Source organism: Vigna unguiculata, chromosome 3, assembly GCF_004118075.2.
Source record: "Vigna unguiculata cultivar IT97K-499-35 chromosome 3, ASM411807v1, whole genome shotgun sequence".
Lineage (NCBI taxonomy): Eukaryota > Viridiplantae > Streptophyta > Magnoliopsida > Fabales > Fabaceae > Vigna > Vigna unguiculata.
Window position 1 is genome coordinate 43,693,127 of NC_040281.1, and position 25,189 is coordinate 43,718,315.

At 32.0% G+C, this 25,189-nt stretch overlaps 1 protein-coding gene across 1 annotated transcript; it reads right to left on the reverse strand.

The window, feature by feature from the left end:
* Positions 1-11,870: 11,870 nt before the first annotated feature.
* On the reverse strand, positions 11,871-13,882 carry LOC114179115 (GATA transcription factor 18-like). The gene is made up of 2 exons (XM_028065337.1): positions 12,979-13,882; positions 11,871-12,541 (listed from the first exon to the last, which is right to left on the reverse strand). The coding sequence occupies exons 1-2, from the start codon at positions 13,399-13,401 to the stop codon at positions 12,266-12,268; spliced, it is 699 nt and encodes a 232-aa protein (XP_027921138.1). The 5' UTR covers positions 13,402-13,882; the 3' UTR covers positions 11,871-12,265.
* Between the last annotated feature and the right edge of the window lie 11,307 nt (positions 13,883-25,189).

Here is a 25,189-nt window from a genome sequence, read left to right on the forward strand (position 1 = left end):
TTTGTAATTATTTTATAGGTCTCACACTATTGTCATATTTGGTTTAAACCAAAAAATTTGTCTATTTCATAATCTTAGCTTCCTATTTTCAATATAATGAAACAATTAACGTAGTATTAATTATTTTGTTAAATCTTAATTTTTTGGTTGGTTCTTCAAATTGTCCCCATTTTTTTTCACAAATATCAATTGGATCCTCAGATTTTAAGTCGTCTGAATTGGATTCTCATTTTTTAAAATGTATTGCAATTTGATTTTTTTACACTAACGACGCTAATTATTATGCCACGTGTCACTTATGTTTTTTTTTTCCTTTTTTTTGTTCAAAAGAATCTTCACACATGTCGTTTTTTATGTGAAAAATTTCAATTTGGTCTCTTTATTTGTTATTTTGTCTCAATTTAGTCCTAATTTCTTTTTAAACAAAATCAATTTCATTCATTCCAAAGGATGATGATATTTTGACTCACTTTTTTTTATCTACTTTTAACCCATCACTCCAATTACTCTTAGATCATCACATCACACCACTAGAAAAATCAAAATAAATTATTGAAGGGTGATAAGAGCATTAGGTTAAAAGTGGGTAAAAAAAATGGGTCAAAATATCCTTATCTCATTCCAAAGTAAAACCAAATTTGACTTTTATATAAATGTTATAATGATATTTTTATTATAATTGATATTTTTAACCAAATTAAGTTTATTTATATTTATATTTTGCATTGAAATTTATTTCAAATTTGTTTTAAATATTTATATATTAATAATTTTTAGACAAATGTTAGAGTTGATTTAAATATAACAACTTTATAAATTCAAATGTAAAATTTTAAAACTGTTTTATGACAATTTAAAATAAATATATTTATTTAAAATTTCATTTAACAATTTATAACATTTTAAATTGTTATAAAACTGTTTTAAAATAAATTTGTTTAACAATTTATAACATTTTAAATTGTTATAAAAATGTTTAAGAATTTTACATTTATATTTATAAAGTTGTTATTTTTAAACTAACCCTAACATTTGTATAAAAATTATTGATATATAAATATTTAACCAAATTTTAAGTTTAATAAAAAATATAAATTTAAATAAATTTAATCTTGTTAATAGTATCATTGTAACTTGTATATAATAGTTAAATTTGATCTAAATTAATACAAAATAATAAATATAGAGACTAAATTGAAATTTTTCACATCAACAATGACACATGATACAATCACTGTCATGTCACACTGTCTTTGCCACACGATAGAATCCTAATTTGACACATCACAATTTTTGTAATTTTGAAAAAAATTAAAAAATTTTATGAGTTGAAACCTTCATATTAATTAACATCGTCAATACTACACTAATAACAAAAAAAAAATTGCAACACGTTTTAAAAAATAAGACCGTTTAAACTTTTACTTAATTAATATGTATAGTCAAGTCTCTTATTCAATTTTTATCAAACTTCAATATACACACATTTTGTTTGTTTTATGGGAGCACTTACTGTGATGAATTTAATCCGATCATTTTCATGTCGAGCGCTTGTAGATCAATGTTAAATGTTCTCAAAATTTTGTGAAAATGATGAATGAGATATTTGGAATATAAATGAATTAAGCACAAAAGGATGTCTTTTAATAGGATTACATGACTCCTTTCGAACAAAAGTGTATTTACATTTATCATATTAGTCAATTTTAAATAGAGTATTTGGAAGTTGGAAATAAATTTAAGTCATGTGCTACAAGAGTACGAGAAAAAGTTGAATCAATTTTGCAATTTTCAAAAAAAAAAAAAAAACTCATCTCATAGTAATGAAAGATTTTTCTGCCCTTACATTAATTATATGAATGGTCGAGTAGAAGCAATAGACATCATACAAAACATTTTATTTATGAGTGATGGGTTCTCAAGAATAAGATGACATGGACATAACATGGTGAAGTGATCAATATTCTAAAAAGTCGAATTAGAAGACGTGTTTCATGAGGTGGGAGAGTTTTCATGAAACTCATGTTTTTGTTTATAATAGATTGGAGAATGATTCAAAAATACCTTAATATCTCGAGTGCACAACATTCACATGGTTGTCATTAGTTTTATGCCTCATGAATTTGAAGTCAAAATATAAATTAATTTATAAAATTTTCACTTACAATAATTTTTAAAGATAGTGCAAAATGATAACACATTATATACTACACATTACAACTTCTCAATGAAGAAGTAGTGCTAATCAATTTTTTTTCTTTTAATTTTAAAAGTTGTGTGCCATGACTTCATTTTATAGAAGATAAAATTATGCTATCTCCATCGAAGCCTTGGCCTCGGCAACATGAGATGGGAGGCTCGGAGTATAGTTAGTTTGTTAATGCCATGCATGATATAAAATGACTAGCACCTTATATTCTAATTTGAGGCCCATTTGCAAGATTCACTTTGGCACCTCTTTTATGGCTGTTTCATTCTCCATCTTTCCCTTTTGGCACCCATAAACTCCAAATTACCACCACAAAAATTATAATATAAAGGTGGAAGTTACTTCTTTACCCCTTTCTTATTATAAATAAAGGTAAAAGTTAATTCTTCACTATTTCTTAATGAATTTCAAATTTATTTTTGGATTTGGAAATATATTTCGAAATATATATTCTAAAATACATTTTGGATTTGTATAATTCAGAAGATATAATTGAATTTGGACATACCTTTCAAAATACACATTTTTTAATGTATTTTTAAAATATAATTTGGAATGCACATTTCATAATGTATTTTTGAATCCATAAATAGCTTCTAGATTATACAATTTAATACACATTTTAACGTTCAAGTAAGTGTTTTCAGGTATTGGTTTCGGATAGAGATTTAGGGAAATCTTAATACTCACCTATGTCTTAATGCTTGACACTATGCACTTGTTAATCTCAACCCAATAAGGTGTAAATACTCTTTTAATTCCTATTTTAATCTTAACCCAATATTTGTTTTGACACTTTTACATATCATTAATTTCTCTGTTTATATAATTTAGGATTTTATTCATCTCAATAATATTCTTACATGGTTTGAACTTTGAAAATGTAGCTCTTTCTATTAAAAAGGAACCTTTTTGTGAGACATTTCACAAGAACTCGAGGGATGGATAAAGTGTGTAATTTGCCTGAAGGTAAGGTTTTTTATTTCTTGGCTAAAAGACATTCCTATAGTGTCTTTATTTTCAAACTCTATGTTGAAGTAATAACTGTTGACTTGATTTTTCAGAAGTTGCATTGTGAATGTCTTGCATCAAGGTCAGAAGTATAGAGATATAGTTTGAATTGATGTTTTATTCTTGGATTGCAGTAGTATAAATATACAGATTGGTAACGTAAATTGGAAAGAATCAAGGAACAAACTCCACCAATTTAGCACTAACAATTAACCTAAATAAAGGGAAAATCTGATATATAAAATCTGACTAATAAAAACTCATTAGTATAATTTAAAATTAATTATTATAATTGATATCCTCCCGCAAGTTGGACGATCTGGAAGAGAGAGGCAACTTGGACAGTAATGAATCAAACCGAGGGTGAAGTAGAGGCTTTGTGAGTATATCAGCAAGTTGATCATCAATATATACAAAGGATACCCGAAACTTGCCTTTTTGAACATTTTCACGAACAAAATGATAGGCTAAGGCTATATGTTTCATCCGAGAGTGGAAAACAGGATTGGCGCTGAGACTTGTGGCACCAAGATTGTCACAATATATAACCGGGTTGGCTGTGGGGATGTGACCAAGTTCAGTGAACAAGGATAGGACCCATAGAAGCTCACTGGCCGTGTCAGCCAAGGCTTTGTATTCTGCTTCGGTTGAGGAACGAGCAACAGAGCGTTGTTTTCGGGAGCTCCAAGAGATGGGAGTGCGACCGAGATATAACAAGTAACCAGTGGTGGAGATATAATCATCCTTATCACCCGCCCAATCTGCATCTGAGTAAGCATGAAAGGTTAGCGGAGCAGTTGCCGAGATGAAGATGCCTTTGTTGCAAGAACCCGCCAAATAACGGAGCACCCGTTTGAGGGCAGACCAATGCGTCGTTCTTGGATGTTGCATGAATTGCGCAAGTTTGTTGGTGCTAAAGGCGATGTCCGGGCGAGTAAGACTTAAGTATTGAAGACTTCCTACGAGGGTGCGATACTCAGTTGGGGAAGGTAGGAGATCACCAGAATCCTTGAATAAGGGAGCACTGGCGGACAGGGGAGTGGAGGATGATTTTGTGTTAGCCATGCCTGATTTGTGGAGAAGATCAGTTATGTATTTTCTTTGTGAAAGAAACAGTCCTGTAGCGGAACGAATTACTTCGACGCCTAAGAAATAGGTTAGACATCCAAGGTCTTTCAGCGAAAATCGAGCAGCAAGGGTGGAAATAAGGTTGGACAACTCAGTAGGGGAACTCCCAGTGACAATGATATCATCAACATATACTAATAAATATAGTGTGGAACCAGATTTTTGAGAGATAAAGAGAGATGCATCAGCAGTTAAGTTGACAAAGCCAAGAGAAAGTAGAAACACTCGAAGCTCCGTATACCAGGCGCGTGGTGCTTGCTTTAGCCCATAGAGTGCCTTTTTGAGGCGGCAAACATGATCAGGGAAACTTTTGTTGACAAAACCAGGAGGCTGGAGCATGAATACTTCCTCTTTGAGCGTCCCTTGAAGAAATGCATTGTTGACATCAAGTTGGCGGATGGACCACCCTTGATGAACTGCAAGTGTGAGGACAGTGCGTATGGTGACCGGTTTAACAACCGGACTGAATGTCTCGGTATAGTCCCAACCAGGGCGTTGGTGAAAACCTTTGGCGACTAGCCGAGCCTTGTACCGATCAATCGAGCCATCCGGGTGTCGTTTGATTCGAAAGACCCATTTGCAACCAATCAAATTTTGAGTAGAGGACCGACTGACAAGGTCCCAAGTGCAATTGCGATGTAAGGCGTCAAACTCAGTTTGCATAGCGGAGCGCCAATCAGGGTCACGAAGAGCTTGGGTGAAGGTGTTGGGCTCAAGTGGAGAAGAGGGATGGACATGGAGGTTAAGCTTTTTGAGGGGTTTGACAATGTTGTTTTTAGACCGAGTAATGATACCACCTCCATCAGTTTGGGGTCTGTTGGTAGGGTTGGCATCGGGTTGGGATGGAGGCACAGAACATGGTGGGGATGGTGGTGAGGTTGGAGGGGATTCAGAGTGTCCAGGGGAGGGTTGGACCAGAGGTGGGGAGTTAGTGAAGGATGAAGAGGAAGGTGCAGCCGAGACCTCCTCCGGTGGGTTTAGGGTAGTACTGTTCATGGGTTGGTTTATAGGATGGAGTATGGAGAGCTGAAGTTGGCCTGTTGGTTGCTCTGCTGGTTGCTCTGCACTCGGCCTGGCTTGAGGTATTAGGGAGCTGTACGGAAATTCAGATTCAACAAACTTGACATGGCGAGAGGTGTAGATCCTTCCTGTGGTGGGATCGAGACACAAGTAAGCATGTTGATCAGCCGAGTAACCTACAAAAATACACATAGCAGACTTTGGTGCAAGTTTATGGTTAGCATAGGGTTTAATCCAGGGAAAACACAAACAACCAAAACACTTTAACTTATGATAATCCGGGTTAATTTTGAGTAATTTGGCATAAGGGGATTGGTACCCAAGAATTGGTGTTGGGAGACGGTTTATGAGATAGGCTGCCGTTGTCATGGCGTGAGGCCAATATGTGAGGGGCAAGCCTGAGTGGTGGAGAAGAGAGAGACCGGTTTCGACAATGTGTCGATTCCGGCGTTCTGAAATTCCATTATGTTCAGGTGTATGAGGTGGGGTGGTGTGATGACTTATTCCATGAGTGCTTAAAAAAGAACGAAGACCAATATATTCGCCACCATTATCCGTGTAAAGAATTTTGATATTGTGATGAAAAAAATTTTCAACCAGCGATTTAAATTTGGGAAACAGAGTTTGCACATCAGATTTGCGTTTTAGCGGATATAGCCAAATATAGCGAGTAAAATGATCAACAAACATGCAATAGTAGCGAAGACCATCAATTGATAAAACAGGGGAAGTCCATACATCAGAGAAAATTATTTCCAAAGGATAAGATGATTTAAGAGTGGATTCATGAAAAGGAAGTTTATGACTTTTGCTAATTTGACATGAGTTGCAATCTGATTGCTGGAATTTAGGTGAACCCAAAGAAAAATGTTGTTGAATAAATGTAAAGATAGAAGTGGAAGGATGCCCAAGTCTATGGTGCCATGAAGCAGAGGAGGTGGTGCGGGCAGAGTGGACGGACGGAGAGTTGGCTGGCCAGAGATAGAGTCCATCCACACATAAGCCGTTATAGGTGGTTTGACCCGTCTGCAGGTTCTTCACATGGAAAGAGTTTGGCAAGAAAATAACAGCAGAGTTAGTTTGTTTGGTAAGCTGAGAGACAAAAATGATTTTCTGTTGCATGGAAGGAACGCACAAAGCATGTGAGAGGGATAAATCATTAAGTAAAAGTGTTCCAGAATGAGAGATGTTTAAACCTGAACCGTTACCCATAAACAGTGAGTCCGGACCCGTGTACGGATGATGAAGCGCTAGATTCGCAAGATCATTTGTGACATGATGGGTCGCTCCACTGTCAACCAGAAAATTAGTTGGAGATGTGCTAGCAGTTGCAGTATGGACCTGAACCTGTCCAGGGGTAGCAGAAGAGGAACGAGGAGGCGGTGGGACACTAGGGTGCTGCTGTTTGAAGGTAAGACACTGAGACAGAACATGACCCTTGACATTGCACCATTGGCAGCGACCAAGAAACGGTTTGCGATTGCCAGGGCGTGAAGTTGAGGATGCAGAAAATTGCCCAGACCGAGTTTTGTCATAATGGTTGGGTCGAGCATGTGCATGCAAGGCTGTCATGGGAGCAGGAACCTACCGTTGAGCAGCAACAAGAGAGTTCATGAATGAGAAGCTTCTCAAGAAGGTCATCAAAAAGAATGGCAGTGTCCCTTGCATTGACGCCATCAATGACAGCTCTATAGCTGTCGTCGAGGCCACGTAAGACATGGTCAGTCATGTCTTCAACGGAGACAGGAGAGCCAAGTGATGCAAGGAGATCAGCAATTTGCTTCAGAGAATGCATGTAGGTGGTGATGGATTGGGTACCTTTGGATGCCGTGTGGAGACGCTCTTTCAACTGTCGAAGGTGACTGCGGGATGCCTTGGCATAGGTGCGTTGGAGAAGAGTCCAGAGATCATGGGATGTCGTTGTTTGAGACACCAAGGAGGCCACTTCAGGGGATAGAGTGGTGAGGAGAGCACCATATATAAGACGGTCTTGGCGACGCCAAGTTTGATAAGCAGGATTCGAAATTGTCACTGGAGGGTCATCAGTGGTGGAGACTGTTGTCGCTGGCGCAGGAAAGGATCCATCGGGATATTTGAGAAGATCATGGCCATCAAGGAGAGCTTCAACTTGAAGTTTCCAGGTAAGGTAATTGGAGGGAAGAAGCCTGGTGACACTGCTGAGAGTGATGCAAGTGAAGGGTTTAGAGGGCTCATAAGGGTTTCTAATGGAGGAGTTTTCGGTGGCCATGAGAGGGAAAAAAAAAAGGAAGAAAAAGAAAAGAAAGGAAGGAGTGGCGTCCTGTGCTGGAAAAGTAAGGAATGAGAGGATCGTGTATTAATCTGATACCATATAGAGATATAGTTTGAATTGATGTTTTATTCTTGGATTGCAGTAGTATAAATATACAGATTGGTAACGTAAATTGGAAAGAATCAGGGAACAAACTCCACCAATTTAGCACTAACAATTAACCTAAATAAAGGGAAAATCTGATATATAAAATCTGACTAATAAAAACTCATTAGTATAATTTAAAACTAATTATTATAATTGATAAGAAGTTCACTTCTTGTTTTCTTTAAAACTTTGTAATTTGATAATATGATATATTTTATGATTGTTCTGCGGAACCTATTCTCTCACTGCAATGGTCACTCCTTTGGTACATTTGTCTAGTAATGAGGTATAATTTATTTAAAAAAATTATTTAAACTTGTCGTATTTCTATTTTAAAATTATTCAATTACTTATTATTTATTTATTGAATGCACATGAAGATCAAAATGATATAACACAATCAAGTAGTGGAAAAATAAAATAGGTTAGGATTGGGTTTAAATGTAGAATTGTATTAAGATTTCACAATAACTTTTAATGTTGTATATTTTATCTTTTGATATTTCAACTCTCGAGAACTTTGAAATTATTGAATAATTAATAAAATTTCTTCTTATGTTTATTTTTATTTGTAAATTGATATTATTTTTTACTTTTATAATTTTTTATATAATTTAAATTATCATTATTAAGAAAAAGATATTAAGTTATAAAATTATAAATATAGGTGGAAAATAATAAATAATAAAATATTATTGAATTATGAAATTATAAATATAGGTGGATAATAATAACTAATAAAATATTTTATTAAAAAATAATTTATAATAATGATATTTACAAATGTCATAATATAATGTGAATTATGTTATTTTTAAATGTCATTGTTTTCATTTAATTTGTTTCTCAATAAGTAAATAATGTCATCTTTAACTACGTATTCAAAATGTCACTTTATACAATGTTTAAAGTGACGATTGTAGCGGCGTTTGACTTGAATATGCCATGTTATATTTTGTGGTGGCAGGAATTATGATATTCTCAAAAGATGTCACACGCATAAATAATGATGTTTGAAAGGATCGTAGTATACAAAATAAACATCACAATTGACATGATTTTTTGTAGTGGATATGTATACATATTGTACCAAGCGATCATGATAGGGAAGGCCGCTCAACAGTAATTGCATATCGATCAATTATGAACAATAAGCAAATCTAGTAATTAATTATGAGATTATGATGGTAAATGAGATTAAAAGGTAATTAGGTTGTTATTAAATCATCGTTAAGATAAAAGACCTACTAGAGGATTTATAAAAACGGTTTGTTGGTAATCCATTTAATATTTTTGCATCTAGCATATATTGAATTCTTAATCGAACACTAACTTAAGTATAGAAGTGTCTTTGACAAATAACTGACCAGATAAAATGAACCGAAAGAGAAGAGATTGATTATATCCACATGAAAGAAAGACGATAGGTTAAATGTAGAAAATAATACTTTTTGCATCCTTGGTCCTGCATACAAGAACAATATGTTTTACTATATTCAATTATTTAGATCCCTCACTAATTTGTAAAAGATATGCAATGCTTTCAAAGTCATCTCCAATCCATCAAGCTCTCCACTCTTGGCCTCTCTTTCATCAACCATGAAGACATATACCTTGTTTCAACAGGTTGATATAAACCCGATTTTAAACACACTGCATAAAAGCTTTTGTTTTTTTGTTTACGAGTCAAAATCAGTAAATGTCTTTTTCCTTTTTCCAATGATGTTTTCAAGACAAAACTCACAACTGAAACATTCATACCAGAAAGAGGGTCTAAACCATTATAAAATGAGATGCACTTTACAAAATTTGACCAGTAGGAGGATGATGGCCAATGCTAGTAGATGGGTTGTGTTATTTCAATGTTCATCCTTGTCCACAATCTTTCTTTTCATTCTTATGTTATTTTCATCTTCGGCTTTTTTTAATATAGGCCGTTCTTTTCATAATTATGTCTTTGCATTTAGAATTACTTTTCATCATGATTTGTAAGACAAAATAAATAACCTAGATTCTAAGTTTGATTTTTTATTATGGGTTAAATATGTTTTTGGTCCCTCAAGTTTCAATGAATTTTGAAATTAGTCCCTCATCAAAATTTTATATCAATTTAGTCCTTTATCTTTCAAAATACATGAATTTAGTCCTTTTAATCAAATTTTGTTAAGTTTATCTAACGTTTCAAACACATTTCATGATAGTATTTAAGTTAACATTGAAACAAAAATGTGTCAAACAGTGTAAATAATTTAAATACTATCATGAAATGCGCTTGAAACATCAGATAAACTTAACAAAATTTGGTTAAAAGGACTAAATTCATGTATTTTGAAAGATGAAGGACTAAATTGGTCAAAAGTTTTGATGAGGGACTAATTTCAAATTTCGCTAAAACTTGAGGGACCAAAAACATATTTAACCCTTTTATTATTTTAATATTCATATATTTACAAAAATTGCTAATTGTCAGGTCCTTAATTTTTTATATATATTTATTTATAGCTTAATCAATTAAATTAATTATTAATTATAGAAAATATGTTAGATATAAGGTTCAATTGAAGTAAAATAAAACTAATAATAACAAAATGTATACAAAATTTAAAACTAAACAAAATTGTGATTTTTTTAGAAACTAAAAAGAAAAAGAAACACCATTATCCGAGGTTTGTGCCTAAAACACTTCCATTCAAAACATGGATGGACCTTTACCCGTTCCGTCGTTTCATATTTTTCTTGATCATATTTTCTGGCCATCATGGGATTGACTACACATGTTAAACGAGCACACGGACAGTCTCTCACTTCTAACTTTTTTTTATATAATTTTTAGTTCATTATTTTGTGAAAACAAAATATACTAGTTATATATTGTTTAATAGAATAAAAAAAATTTAGGAGCAAAAATTAAAAACATTTTTTCTTTACACGTGTCAATGTTTTATTGATAAAATGCAATGTAAAACAAATAAATGCAACATATTTTGATCCTTACTTGAATAGGCTTATCTTTGGGGGAAGCTTAGTAAACACACTCGTTTTCTTTAGCACTTTAGTAGCTGAAACATGATTTCATGCTATATTCGTGTGGTTCAATTGTGGTTCAACGGTTGTTGTGAATCAAATGGTTCGCCAAAACCACGTAACAAAGTGGGATATTGAAACGTTAACATCAAAATTTATTACATGTGCTAGTACCCTTTTTCTCTCCAGCACATGTGCCGCGGAAACAATTGCATCAATCATACTATAGCATTAGATTGCATTATTCCACCACTTTTTTTTTTTTCTTATGGTGCATTAAATATTAATGTTCTGTATATTGCCATATTGCACCCTGATGAAGTGTGCCATTATATATCTGTGTTGTAACGTGGAATACCGCGATTTTAAAATAGCATTCTGCGAGAAGCAATAGATTGTTACTTTCACTTGAGCTTCCGTGAAAATTTTGAAAGAAACTGTTAGTGGAAAATATTGATTTTGTTAATATAAGAAAAGACAATTTTGATGAGTCCATTCGCAAATGAAATAGTACCTCTAATGATGGTGGATTTGATGATGAAAAAAGTAGTCATAGTTGGCAGTCAGTGCATTGCAACTCTAACCGGACGGATTCGATGAAGTGCTCAAAAAGACATTTCAGTTTACTGTTCTGAACCGCAGGGTGTCCGGTTCAGAGAGAACAGTGATCCAACATACATATCCAACCGTCAGAATTATAACACCCGATTAAATGCACTAACCTCTCTCTTTCTCTCTCTCCCTTTCCCAAAGTGTATCCACTCATCGTATCAATGCCTCTTCAAAATTCTCTCCACGTGGATAAGGAAATTAATTCACAGACATAACATAATGTATAAAAATTTTACAGAGACAAATATTAAATTACTACCAGTTTTATATTTATATTTAAATGTGTTCTCTCTTTAGCAATTCTCTTCCATGCCTGATGATGGTATAGAGAACTCAAAATACGAGAAGGTGATAAGAGGGGGGGAACCACTTCGGCTTAGAACACAACAAAATGGACCATAAAGCTATAATGGCTTTGCACCAAACACATCAAACGGTCCACATGCCAACACTGTCATGGTCATCATCAATACAGAATAGAATAATATACTATATAACGGAGAGTTCGAGAGGGAAAGTGAAGCAACAGAAAGGTAGGATTAACAAGTAACTGAAAGAGAAAGTTAAAGAACCAAGACCAAAGAAAAAGCAAACTAAGAACATAGAATTATCCCCTTCTCACTCCATCTTTCGCAGCAAGACGGAGAAAAGGAACCAAACAAAAAGGAAAAGGTCAAAAAAAAAAAACATCACATTGACGAGACCATAATGCAACCATCGCAATCAAAAACATCTACATCACCATCGTAAAACGTCGACGTACACCTGTGTGGTCTTCTAACGTCAAGGTAGCTGCTACTCGCTTTTGTCATTTTTTTCTCTCCCTATTATTATTAACGTATTAAGGATATCGCCATCGTTCATCATCTCGTGTAGTCGTGCACCATGCTCGTTCGGTCTGGGACGTTAAGGTTCCAAGAGAAGAACGGAATGCCATCCTCCGAATCTCTATCGTCGGAATCCTCCATGAAACGTAACTCGTTACCCATCTGCGGGTGTGCGTACCACGAACTGCTTTGGCTGCCGTACGAGCGCGACGATTCCATCACGCTGCCGGGAACCGCCGCCGACGTGGCGGCGGCAGCTGATGCTCTTCTCTCTTCCTTCTTATATCTGATCCCGCAAGCATTGCACAGTGACTGCATCAATCCAATTCAAACGCAACGTTAGTAAAATCGAATAAGTTGAGAACTAAATGTTTTATAAAAATACATCAGATGAATGGCTTATCAATGTTTCATCACTATTAGTTAATCAATGCTGGTATTAAACGTATTGTTCCAAATTCAATTATTTAAAAAAAAAAACATGTACAGATACCACGGTGTTACTTTAAACCTGGTTCCCAAGTAGAAGCTTTTGATGTTACTTTTATAAAATATGTCCAGTTCCATTTACCAAGGCACAAATTTGACATAACAATTAACATAAAAAAGTGGTAGTGTCGTATATTCGTCTGCAACATTTTGTACTGTTAATTAAAATGATAAAATAATGTGAAGTCCGTAAATAAGACATACCGGGAAAATGAAGAATATGATGTTAAGATTTGTTAATGAATGAATGTTTATTATACCTTAGGGCCACGGGGACCGTTTCTCCAGAGGGGGGTAGAAGTGGTGTCGCAGTTGGCGCAGCGACGAGCGAGGAGAGAGTCGTTGTTGGAGGCGGCATTGGTTGCTCTGGTAGATTTATTGGTTTGAGATTGCGAGGTGTGTTTGGATTGCAGCATGTCCCAGCGGAAGTTGGTGACGGAAGAGCGATGTTCGTGGCGGTTTCGCAACTCCTCGCCTTCGGTGAAACGCGTGGAAGGGGTTCCGAGGGAGAGCGTGCAGTCGACGGAGGAAGAGGGATAGATGTCGTGTTGGTAATCATAATAGGGGGCGTGGGTGTTGGGCATAGAGAAGAGGATGGAGTAGGAGTTGGTTTCGGTGTGAAGCATGGTGCATGTGCAGGTGCCCATCACGTGAGCCTGGGAGTTCCCGCAAGAACGATGCATGATTGGGTTGGTGGATATTAATTGGAGTGGTGAGTGGTGAGTGGTGGTGGTGGTGGAGGGAAGACGATTGGAGTGTTGGGGTTTAAGAAGGGATGGATATGAAGAGAGAGCGAAAGGGCAGAGAAGTACAATGGAGATGTAATGATAAAACGTTTGAAATGTAAAGAGGGTAGGAAGCAGTGGGAAGAAAGAGTTAAAATGGTACGGGGGAAATGAGAAGTGGGTGTTGTCAGGTAGCTTTATAAGCTAATAAAATGGCGAAATACGAGTCAGCAGGTGCAGTCCACGTTGTCGTTAACTGCGAATAGAGAGATGCACAAATGTATGTGCAATATAATATAGTGGGGTATGAATGAAAATTATAAAGACATGGAAAAACAGAGAGGGACCCAGTGGCTGGGGGTGTGTTGGGGAGAAAGAAAGAGTGAGAATGAGTGGAAGGAAGCGTTGCGGCACTGTTTGTGTTGTGTGTGTATAAAAATTTCTCATGCATGATGTTAATTTATAGCAGAGAGAGAGAGAGGGGTAGGTTAGGAAGTGTGGTGTGGTCATTGGGTAGTCAAAAGTGGGCACGTGACAGTGGTAACAGTATTCGTCCACGGATCTGCCTTCTCCGATCACGAGGCTTTTTTAGTCGCAAACCCAATACATCAAAACCTCTGTCTGTATCCGTATCTCTGCCACTGCCATCCCCCAAGGAAAATGGAATAGTAGTAGTAGTGTTATGTTAGTGTATCTATCTATATCATCTATCTAATATCCCACGCTCTCTTCTCTTCCCTAACACGCTCTAATCCCAATACTGCTAATTAACCACATACCACTGCTCTACTCTCTTATCTCATCTACTCCCCTTCTCCTTGGTAATACCATATATTAATTGCCAAACCTTTCATATTCTCAACTCTTACTTACTTCTGCAATTTCATTTCTTTCAAATAATAACTCTTTATTTCAATTTCATAACCTAATTTAAATCAATCATTCCTTGAATTGCTACTTTGACCGAGTCAAATGTAGCAATAAAATGGTAGTAAGTAATTTGATTTTGGTGGTCACGGTCTTTGATGAGTTCGTGGTGGGGTTAGTGGAAAGAATTATTATTATGATTTATGATTTGAAGTTGAAGGGAGGAATGAGCATTGATTGTTTGAAATGGTAGAAAACATCTCCGTTAGTTGTTATAGGCCGTTCAATCCGTCAAATCTGCAGGAACAAGAACACAACGACCAGTTGTTTCCATCCGTACTGGGAGGATCACGTGAATCCAAACACAAAGCCAAGTTCGTCAATTGTCATGATAGTAACCTCATGCCCCGAATCCAAACCCCATCACACCAACATTGCTTTTTAGGAGCAGTTGCTGATGGGGGCAACAGTATTAGTAGCCGTAGATAGAAGAAGAAGGAGAAGAAAAACTGATCCGGAAGAGAAGATCCTGAGATTTGGATTGGTTTTTGGATCACACTGGGAAAAAGTAGAGCAAGAGAGAGAAAGAGATAAAGCTATCCCAAATGAGATACCCTGCAATCATCAAAGCAACTCTGCCTGGCTTCTTACTTGGCTTCTTATGTGTCTAGTCCACTAGACAACAACACATTTCTATGGGTCAAAGATAGAAACTCCTATACCAAAAAGAAATAAAGCCTCTCTAAATTTTTTTAAATCAAATCCGAATAAATTACTAAAACCAACCAAAAATCTCTTCAAAATTATTAAAAAAAAAACGCACTACGGACCCCACATTCATCATGCCCAAACCCTCTGGAATATCGATCAAAAGATTCAAAACACATTCACGGAGAGAGAAACGGGAGGAGAGAGAGAATCAGATCGTCTAGAGATTGATGAACCATAGTTCGACAAACGGGGACGACCACGCTTTCCAAAAGATGCCCTCTCTCTATTCGCTTTGTAAACTACGATTAGCCCAAGACCAGGCTTATGTTTTCATTTACACACATTTTCTACATCCTCACGCAACCTCCTCTTACGTGGATCATACTCTTTCACCTCCTCGTTTTATCAAATTTTAAATACTTACTCTTTTAAACCATCTAATCTAATCTAATTAATAATAACTATACTTTTTACCCCTCTAATTTTTAATAATTTAAACATTATCCTCACCTTCACTTCGAACTCTGAGCCTTTCCTCTTCTGCTCTGTCTGCTTCTGGTTCGCATGTGACGTGTGAAGGAATGTATGTATCTATCGCACACTATTGTTCATCCTAAATAAATAAAGTTCCTATTAATCATTATCAGAGATAGAACCTCGAACGAGGACAAATATTTATTTATTTATTTGAGAACCGTATGTTTTATTAGAAACTAATAAATATGGTATTTTGAGTGCAGTAGATGTATATTTCTTGTTGTGTACTCCAAAATATCAGTACTTGTGTTGTATTGGTAGAAGGGGAGAGAGCGTACGTGCATGCGAGTGGTGCAAGTAATGGTCACCGCCTCACAACAGCAGTTCTACACGGTCTTACATGTAATGCTCTCCCTAATCATGATTGTTGGATTTCATGGGACCCACCTGTCACAGTGTTTCACTTTCCCAATGTAAGAGGCCGATAGAAAAAGAAATAAAAATACCAATAATAATTACCCAAATCGTATCCATCACCTAATTCGACGAAAATCCTAAATTTGATTTACTGCCAACAATTAATATAATAATACCAATAATATCGTGAATCTAGATGCCACGTGGGTATCGTGGGGGGATTTGTTTGCATGCATGCATGCAAGTGTGTTAAACAACGCGGGTAGGCAGATTTTAATATTATGATGATAATTATTATAGTATTAGGTGTGGTATAGAATAAATAAGAGTGGTATTATACGTATATTGAGGAAGATTAAATAAATAAGACAATAATTGGCATGATAAACTTTGGGAACACATAAAATTGCATTCCTAAAAAGCAACAAGATACAACTGGAATGTCTGTCTTTCTCTCACTTGGGGGTTAGGGACAATTCACTTTGTTATAGTATATGTTTTTGGTCGAAATGTGATCCATAGAGAAAGAGAGAGAGAGAGAGATAGTTTGAATGGATCTAGTGATGTTGTTGTTGACGGGATCTTCTTTGGCAGTGGGAGGTAATTGAAGAAATGGAATATGAAGAGGGAAATAAAGTAGTAAAAAAACGAGGGTGAAGGGTGTGGACCAACGTTTAGAAAAGGAGATTGTATTGTAAGAGAAACCCCTATTAAGTCATGCTACCCTAAGAAAGTTGAGTTGTTGTCAGTATCATAACATCTCAGCCTACAAACTGTAACCTCTAATTGTCTCCTCTAAGGAGATCTAACCTTTTGGTCAAAGGTGGTCTTAAACCACTGTGCATATACTATGCGCCTTAAAAGACCATTTCTTTATCTTTTCATTTATTATTATTAACTATACTGTACGCCCTTCGACTAATTATGCTATAACCTCACTAAGTTTCTTCATTTTTAATTAACCCTCAACTACTTTCCAACACTGCCTAATTCATTAACCGATCCCTTGCGTACTACCCACTTTTTCTTTTCTTTAAAACAAAATCCAAAACAATTAAGATGCATTCTCGGATTCTGTGGAAATAAATTCATGTTTCTAAACCAAAATATTCAATTAAATGGATTGATTCTTCTGTCAGACGAAAACTTTATATTTTAAAATTTGGACTCTCGAAGGAAAATGGTTGCCATATAGATCTTAATTCATTACTTCCAAATATATATATCAATAATGTATTCGTTGATTCACTTTGAGACAGTAATTAAAGAAAAAGACAAATAACTAAAGTATAACTTTGAATATTTGACTATTTGGTATATTAACGTCTTGCCCAAACTATTTTGTATTGTATGATACATGAGAATATATAATTAAAATTTCCCCATGATATCCCTAAATGTGTAATGTAAATAGAATGTGTTACAAATAGAACAGAAATTATATATAGAAAGAAGAGGAGTAGTAGAGCATTAACAAATGTTTAAGAACTCCTACGTTTTTAGCAAAGAAATAAAGAATGGGTCAAAACATATACATTTTCCTTTCTCATTCTTGTGTTCAGAATATGTTAAAGGGCACTGACGCAACTTGAACTAAAATTGTAGGGGTCAAATTAGATTTGTTATATATAATTTTTCTTTAGAAGAAAAACTATTCATTTTTTTCTCTTCATTTCCTCTTCTTAAAACAAACATACATAATAGTAGAATTCAAAAAAATATTACTATCATTTGCTATTATATCATGATACCAATTCATGAATACCATTTTAGACAAGTCATTCGTATCTCATCAATTTGATTTGGTGGTATTGTCAAATTTGATATCGTTTTTCTCATATCACGTTATAATGAATTGTTAAATTCATTATATGTAACTCTAAGAACTTTATATATTTGTTTTATATTGTCTTAAATTCTTGGTTCTTATTAAATTTCTCAAGTTTAGTTAAGGTAAATGCATTTCTTTTTCATCTTCATCACAAACCTTTCTCTTTGAAAAAAAGGAATCAATTTTTTTACTTTTTATCATAATCTTTCTAATATAAATTTATCACCTCTTACCTATTTAAAAAAAATAAATTTTATATTCACAAATCACAATTATCACAATGCAAAACATAACAAAACTCATACTACTTTAATTAAATAAGCTATACTGTATAAATTCAAAACTTAAAAAAAATTTACCATAGGTAGCGAAAAATACAAAATCCCTAAATTTCATAATTAAGGGTTATAATAATTTAAGAAAAATTATAATTAGGGTTCATACCAATTTCATAAAAGAATCCCTAAAATTATAATTAGGGTTTATATTAATTTGGGATAAACTTAATTTGGAAGAAACATCCTAAAAAGAATCATAAACTAACATACATACATCATAATAAGATACTAGTGTGAGAAATCATGCAAGAATGTATACATGAATCTCAATCTATGTATTTCCAACCTATCTATTTGTATTTATCTCTCTTCATACACTTTCATGATAATTTACATGGTGGAAAGATCTTATAGTCAAAAAAAAATTCTAATCTCTTTTATAAATTAATATCTCTATTAATTTATTTTATTTTATCTTTTATTATAATTTTCCATAATATAATTTTAATATAAATAATATATAATATAATTTTAAAAATATATAAATATATATATAAAAAATTCAAAAAAAAATGGGGGAGCCGTGGCTCCCCTGTCCTATGCTAGTTCCGCCCCTGTTAAAGGGTTTGGAAACTAGAAACTAAATAAAATATCGATTTTATTTATAGGTAGGTAATAATAAGATTTGATCTGTCTTGAAAATAAAATCTGTTATGTGTTGCAAATTTATTTTTTGACATTTACTTTATTTATGTTTTTATCTCAACTTAATTTTATATTCTTGATTGAAAATCCTTTCTTCCATTCTTTATTCACGTATAATAATTTGTAGTTAATTATTTTTCATCCTTTAATATAGTGATTTAATTTAACATGACTCGTGTTATAATATGACTATGTTCATAATCAATCATAATTTTTAGAGACTTATTCTTTTTGGCAGAAACCTCTCTCCATCACCTATAATCAAACCAAATTTAAAACTAGGATTCAAACTTATTATTTTATAACTATACTAAGATTTTTAACGCTTTTAATTTTTAAAATTAACAATATATTCATTTGAGTGTGTAAAACATTATCAAAAACTATATGAAAAACTTATGTGTTTAATGTTATCAAGCTCTTAGAATTTTAATTGAAATGGATTGGATCAATTTTGTATAGGAGGTCCATGGTGATCTATAATCTAAGATCCTTAGATTAGTCTTGTATGTTTACACTATGTTCTTAATCCTCATCCAATTTGTTCGAGACTATTTTTAATAGTGAGATTTTTTTTTTCTATCTAACCCTAAAATCTCCTTCCCTTGTCAAAATCGTAAACTTGAGAAAACAAAATCCTCTTCCCTTGTCAAGATACCAATGCTTTAAAAAAAAACAATTAATCCAAACAAAAAAAAATTCTCATTTTTAGCACAACGAACCAAAGCAACACTTTCAAATCCTCAACCCTCCAATCATAAGCTCAAACAATCACCAACGTAATGAAGAGAAGTGCATGTAGAAGCGCTCAAAAAAGGCCAAAAAGCGCATAAAAGCACAATAGGCAACAATAAATCCATCGACCAATATTTTTAAAAAATTTAAAAAAAATTCTTTGAAATTATAGTTTAAAAAACATTTGCTTAAGAAAATCCTTTATACACATAAAAAAGCAAAAATATTAATTTACTCTAAACTTTGACTATTTACGGTATAATCTAGTTTGTATTATGAATATTGACATCATGGTTAAGTTTCAAGTCTCAAAATCACAAAGAAAAAAACTTTATATGTTTACAAAGAAATAAAAAACAAAACAACCATAAAGAGAAATACTTACATTAGCTTCACATATTGATATAATGATCAAGAATTAAAAGGGGAAGTAATAATATTAAATGAAGTGTATAATAATAAAGAACTATAATTGACCATAAATTAAAATGCATTTCATAATCAAATAAAGATATTTTATATTTTTATTAAAAAATAAATGCATTTATACTTATTCTTATGTTTATTTATATATCGTGGTAAATATATATTTTGGTATATTCGATCATTGATATAATATCATACTAAATTAACTAAATATGCAAATGTATATAAATTTATCACGCTCATAAAATTAGTAAATTGGAAAATAATTAATTAATTGATATGAAACTTTATAACATTAACGATAAAAATAGTTAATTTTTGTCCCTATTGAACTCAAATAGAATTTCTCGACACTATTGTAAACTTCTTTCTAACCCTTTCCAATGGTAGAACACTTTGATATTTGTCAAAATAAAAATTAACATAAAAATTTCACTTTACGATAATACACACACCGGTAGAAGATTTATTATACATATTGAAATAAATAAAAAAATCTCGAACAATAATAAATGAAATAGTAGATTTATTTTAATATATAAGTGCACATATATTCTGAAAAATAAATTAACCATTGTGAAATTATCTTAAAATTAAATCTTGTTTATATTGTAATTATAAATTATTATTGTTGTTATTAAATTTTAATATTAATAATTTTTAATTATTCGGAGCTATGTATTTTAAAGAATAAATTAACCGTTGTGAAATTATCTTAAAATTAAATCTTGTTCCTATTGTAATTATAAATCATTAGGGTAAACACATACGCGTGATAGCGCCGATGTATATATTTTTTAAATATATATATATATATATATATATATATATATATATATATATATATATATATATATATATTATTATATTAGTAGGTGATGATATTATAATATTATTATTATGTTAGTATATAAAGTAAATTTATATTTATTAAGAAGAAAGAAGAATAAATAGAGAAAATAACTGTTTATGATTGACAAAAAAATCTATTAGAATAAATTTATAGAAAACATGTAAAAATAATTGTTAGTCTTTAAAAAATAAATAAATAAATAATTATATTATAAAAGATAAAAATAGAAATTGTGAACACAAAAGAGAGAATTTTTTATATATTATAGTTATATATTATTATTATTAAATTTATATATTAATCATTTTTAGTTATTGGGTAAGCTATGTTTGTAATCATAGAAATAAATATTGTGTAAATATTGCACACAATAATTTATAGAAGAAAAATGTTCATAACATTAATTATATATGCGACGACCCAACAAATAAAACATAAGTATATATATATATATATATATATATATATATATATATATATATATATATATATATATATATATATATATTAAAACTAATAACTAAGGGTATGTTAGTATTTTTAGTAAAGAATTTGAATTGGGAACCGAGTGATTTATTCATCATAGCATAGAACTCGTTCTTCACCTTCACTCCATCTCCTTCATATCTCTTATCTTCTCTTCTTTTAAAAGTTTCAAATATTTTTCGTCATTCTTAAAATTAAAAACAATATAAGCAATCAAGATGAGTGAAATATTTCTTTGGGGTTGCTTTTAGTTTTTATAATGCATGAAAAATATTTTAGGGTTGCATGTGATTTCTTCCTTGTAATCTAGATAAAATTTCATCCAGTGTTGACCATAGAATCATAAAATTTATTATTTTAGGGTTTAACTATGTGTATAGGACAAATTTTGGGAGAAATTGGCGGTGCCCAACACAAATTCAGTGAGTACCTCATCTAAGTAAGGGGAGTTAAATATTGAGGTATAAATATATGTTGACTTAAATATGAGAAAGATAACAAATTATTCTGAAAAGTATTCTGATTTAAATGTGAGGTTGATTGAGACTTTTAATTTTGTGAAATTGTGGATTTACTAATTATCAAAGTGGTTTAAGGAATTTTCAATTAAAATATATGATTTGAAACATGTTAGATTGATGAGTTATTTGGGGACTGAAATGTTAATTCTTTATGCTTTGTCAGAATCAAGAAAGGATAATCAAATTTAATATCATAATAATGAATGTGACATGGATAGGAAATAGATATTGTAAATGGATAGTCGTGGGTAACGGATACGGGTATTTTTAATACTCGCATGTTAAGGGGGCAAGTACAGGTAACATAGTATCTTTGTACGCGTGGATACCCGTACCCGCTATACTTTAATTTAAATTAAAAAAAAACATGATTAAAATATTAACATATTAATTTTGAATGCGTTATTTTCTTATCAATTAGTTTTAAAAAAATCATTTCTTTGTAAACTGTCATTCAACATTATTTTGAATAGGTCATTTGAACATGGTTTAAAATTTATGAATATTATGTATTGTATTTGAATTTACGATTAAAATATGTTGTTAAATATTTATTTTTACTTTTTTGTAAATACCCGCAGGTACCCGTGGATATACATGAATATTAAAAAATTATGTAGATGTCTGCATAACGAATACTCAACAGATATAGGTGCGAGTACGGGACATATATTTATCCAGCAGGTAGGGTATAGGGGAGCTACTACATGTACCCTACCCGCCCATTTGACATCTCTAGTTGTATGTTTGCAAATGTTGTAAATTGAGGATAAGGATGAGAGAAATATGAAGGGTTGAGAAAGTCCTCATTCTCAGAAAAACTTATATGTGTAGCATTGCCCATGAACGATATAACATTGTGACATTTTGTTTATATTAGGAGTGGTTTATATCTTACAAAATAATTTTCTTTACCTATCACAAATTATATTTATTATTGTATTGTGTTATGTGTTAAAATAATGATAAAAATAAATTTTGTACAATTAAAATTTATTTTTTTATATTTTTAAATTTTTGTACAATTATCTGTATAGTTTGTGAAGACCAGAAAAATGAATATTTTATGAATAAAAAACTAAACTATGAATAGAGTATCTATTATAGAGTCATGCTATATCTCTTGAACAATACTTGTGAAAGTCTAATGTACTATTTGTCACATTAGACATTTCTAAAGGAGAATGTTAATCTAGGATGATGTCAAGTATATTAAAGGGTACTTGTGATGTGAGACTATCCTGACTCATGCTTAACTCACATAGAGTAGGACATTTAGGTGGTGGAGTTGAAGGAGGCTCCACATGACAGACAGTATGATACGAAGAATCATACTTAGGGAGCTAGTGGGGTTAACCCTATCATGACTTGGTTTGGGACATTGGTTCTGAGTGTTGAAACATCAATGGAGAATGGAGGATTTTGTAAAGTGTTGAAATATCAATGGAGGATTTGGTAGCATGCATGATAGGTGCATAGTCTCACAAGTCTATTCAATATACTAATCTTTCGGAAGTCCGAGTCTAGAGTCTTGAAGTTTCTTTGTAGTTTGATGCTTTGAGTTTTAGTTAACTGACTTTAATTTAAGATTATGGTGAAAATTATGATATTTTTTCAATTATAGATTATTTTTGTGATATTTAGCTCACCCTTACATTTTGTGTCTTTCGTTTCTCTTATTCTTGTGATGATCGTATTATGTATATTCGGGAGTAGATGGGACACTAGCAATGAAGCTAGAGCTATCCACTAAAGAAATAACATAGGAATAAGTTAGAAAATATGTGTTAATCTTTCAAAATAAATTAGAAAATATGTGTTAATCTTTTGAAAGACTGTATTAAACTTTTAATTCTTGACTCGGATTACTTATGAGTTATGTAAATCATATTTTGAAATACACTCTTGTTGTCTTAGTTGTTAAGAACTAAATTGAAACTCAATTTAATTATCATTATTGCTATAATTACTGTTGTTATTAATAAGTTATGATCTTACTTATAATTACTGAATGATTACAAAAATTGGATTGTTACAATATAAACCAATAGATATAAAACATAATTTAATTTTAGAAGAAAAACGTTACTTTTTATATTTAAATGTAATTGTTTAAACTCAAAAACACGAGCAAATTTGAAGAAAAAGTATAAATAAATAAATTATATTTTGAAAATGAAACTTTAAAAGTGATGGTTGTGCTTTACTTTTTATTTCTTAATTTATTTTCACTGAAATATTTTTTTAATATTGTAGTGGGTATTAGAGTTTTTTTAATCCTTTCATTGGGTAATTTAATAAAAAAAATAATTTAGGAATGAGGGTAACCGATGTGTGGACCATGTATTTAAGAGTTGATTTCCTTTTAACCCAAAATTTCACCAGAACGAGTGCTAAAGCATTTGTAAGTACTTACACCTCTTAACGCTTGAAAAAATATTTGTTTTCTCTTCGTACTAGAACTGTAAAAGTAAAACCATCAGTGAAGGAATTAATGCCCTTTACAAGCTGTGTTTTCTATTAATAGTCATCTCGATTTTATCTCCATCTAATTCTTCACAATTAGGGGTTTATCTCACCACGATGAGCTATAAAAATGTCATCTGACTTAATTTTTACAGTAAATCAGAAATCTTGTAATTTTGTTCAATTCATCACAAATTGACGAATTGGTTAGTCAAATGACTGATTCACTTATAAAATATTGGTTAAAATATCTTTTATCCCAATTTTCATTGAATTTTGTCAAATTATTCATAATTTTGTTTTTTTTACTCTATTAGATTCTAATTTTAATCTATTTTTTCAATTAAATCATTTTTTTGCTAACACCGTTTAAATCATTAACGACTATGAACAGTGACGGTCACGTGTCACTTCGTAATTTTTTTTAAATTTTTTTTAATTTTTAAATTTTTTTTAAATTTTATTTAAATGTCCACGTGTCAATCCAATAGCGTGCCACATGTCAGAGTCATTGTTTTATATTCAATTTGATCCTATATTTATTATTTTTATTCAATTTAGTCTCATTTTTTTGTTAAAATTGACCAATTTTGTCTCTATCGAAGATGAGATCAAATTTAATTTTTATATAAAAATTATAATTATGTGAATTTTAATATATTATATAAAAATATTTTTTTAAAAATGTAAATTTTAATATAAAAATTAAATTTGGTTTCAATTTGGAGAGGGACAAAATTGGTTCACATTAAAAAAGTTGGGACTAGATTGAACAAAAATCACGAATATAGAAACTAAATTTAATATTAAAACATTGACTTGACACGTGGCACATTGTTAAATTGACATGTGGATATTTAAAAAAAATTTAAAAAAAATTTAAAAATTAAAAAATCACGAAATAACATGTGACCGTCACTGTTCATGGCCATTAATGATTTAATCAGTGTTAGTAAAAAAAATCTAATTGAAC

What these genes read in the sequence shown, in the direction of transcription:
- LOC114179115 (XM_028065337.1), bottom strand. Translation starts at nt 13,401, where the DNA reads ATGCATCGTTCTTGCGGGAACTCCCAGGCTCACGTGATGGGCACCTGC. An exon ending in ACGGTCCCCGTGGCCCTAAG is followed by an intron (nt 12,542 to 12,978) that starts GTATAATAAACA and finishes GGATTGATGCAG; the next exon opens with TCACTGTGCAATGCTTGCGG.